The 1,546-nt window shown below is 43.3% G+C and overlaps 1 protein-coding gene across 1 annotated transcript; it reads left to right on the top strand.

The window, feature by feature from the left end:
• On the top strand, positions 1 to 1,546 carry LOC105178538 (malonyl-coenzyme:anthocyanin 5-O-glucoside-6'''-O-malonyltransferase-like). Its single transcript, XM_011102030.2, has one exon. The coding sequence runs from the start codon at positions 13 to 15 to the stop codon at positions 1,363 to 1,365; it is 1,353 nt and encodes a 450-aa protein (XP_011100332.1). The 5' UTR covers positions 1 to 12; the 3' UTR covers positions 1,366 to 1,546.

The following is a 1,546-nucleotide window of genomic DNA, read 5'->3' on the forward strand; positions in this document are numbered from 1 at the left end:
TTGAAAAACGCCATGGCTACTGTACTCGAAACATGCCGAGTTCTAGCTCCACCATGCGTCGCCCCTGAGCTATCGATGCCTCTTAATTTCTTAGACATCCCTTGGCTGCATTCCAATCCCGTCCATCGCCTTCTCTTCTACGACTACCCTTGTTCTAAGCCCTACTTCTTGGAGACCGTCGCTCCAAAACTCAAAGAATCTCTCTCCCTCACTCTCAGGCACTACCTCCTAGTAGCAGGCGATTTGATCTTCCATTTGAACTCGGAGAAAGTGCCTGAAATAAGGTACGTGGCTCGGGACTCAGCAGTTTCACTGACCATCGCTGAGTCTGCTAGTGGTTTCGACGATATTATCGGAAACCATGCACGAGATGCTGATCAGTTCTATGAGTTTGTGGCAGAGATAGATCCTGTAACAGATGAATCCGGGTACCAAAGGCTCCCTGTTATGGCCCTGAAAGTGACTTTATTTCCGGGGCGTGGTATGTGTATTGGGTTCACCAATCTTCATTGTCTTGGCGATGCGAGTTCGATTGTAGGGTTTATGAAAGCATGGGCTTCGATCAGCAAACTCGGGGCAGATGAGGAATTTCTGAACAAACAAGGTGAATTTTTGCCAATTTTAGACAGATCTATCATTAAAGACCCGCTTGGAATTAAAACCACTTTCTTGAAAGTAATAAGAGATGTTCCTTTGAAATCGACATCTTTACCGTTACCCACCAACCGAGTCCGGGCCACATATATTCTCCGCCAGACTGATATACAAAAGCTGAAGGATTTGGTCTTGGAGAAGAAACCAGGTCTAGTTCAAGTGTCTTCTTTCACTGTCACAGCGTCTTATGTTTGGACTTGCTTTATCAAATCCGGGGAGCAAGTTGATGATGATGAGCTGGAATTCTTCTGTTTCGCAGCAGATATAAGGTCAAGGATTGATCCACCAGTACCTGCCAATTACTTTGGCAACTGCTTAAGTTATGGGTTGGCTATAATGGAGCACAAACAGCTTGTGGGGGAAGAAGGGTTTGTGATGGCTGCAGAGGCTATTGCTGATCAAATCAAGAATAAGGTGAACAACAAGGACGAAGTGTTGAAAGGTGCTGAGAATTGGGTATCAGATTTGAGAGCAATGAATGTGATAAGGGCCTTCTGGGTATCTGGATCCCCGAAATTCGACTTGTACAATGCGGATTTTGGATGGGGAAGCCCAAGAAAGCTGGAAGTCTTAATGATTGATGAACAAAAGTATTCCATGTCTTTGTGCAAGTCAAGGGATTCAGATGGAGTATTGGAGATTGGTATGTCTTTGCCGAAGGCAAGAATGGAAACTTTTGCAACTATCTTTAATGATGGGCTAAGGTTTTGATAGTGCATGTTATGTTGGTAAAAATAATTGTGGTCTGGCATAGACAATTCAGCTCTGCTTTTGGTTTATCATGATCTACGGATTAGATTTGTTGCTGACCGCCAGTACACTTTATTTGAATTAAGAGAATAATAAGACCCTATGTATCACATTATTGTTATGTTTTCGCTTCAAAAAAAAA

Source organism: Sesamum indicum, linkage group LG16 (assembly GCF_000512975.1).
Source record: "Sesamum indicum cultivar Zhongzhi No. 13 linkage group LG16, S_indicum_v1.0, whole genome shotgun sequence".
In the NCBI taxonomy this organism is placed as follows: Eukaryota; Viridiplantae; Streptophyta; class Magnoliopsida; order Lamiales; family Pedaliaceae; genus Sesamum; species Sesamum indicum.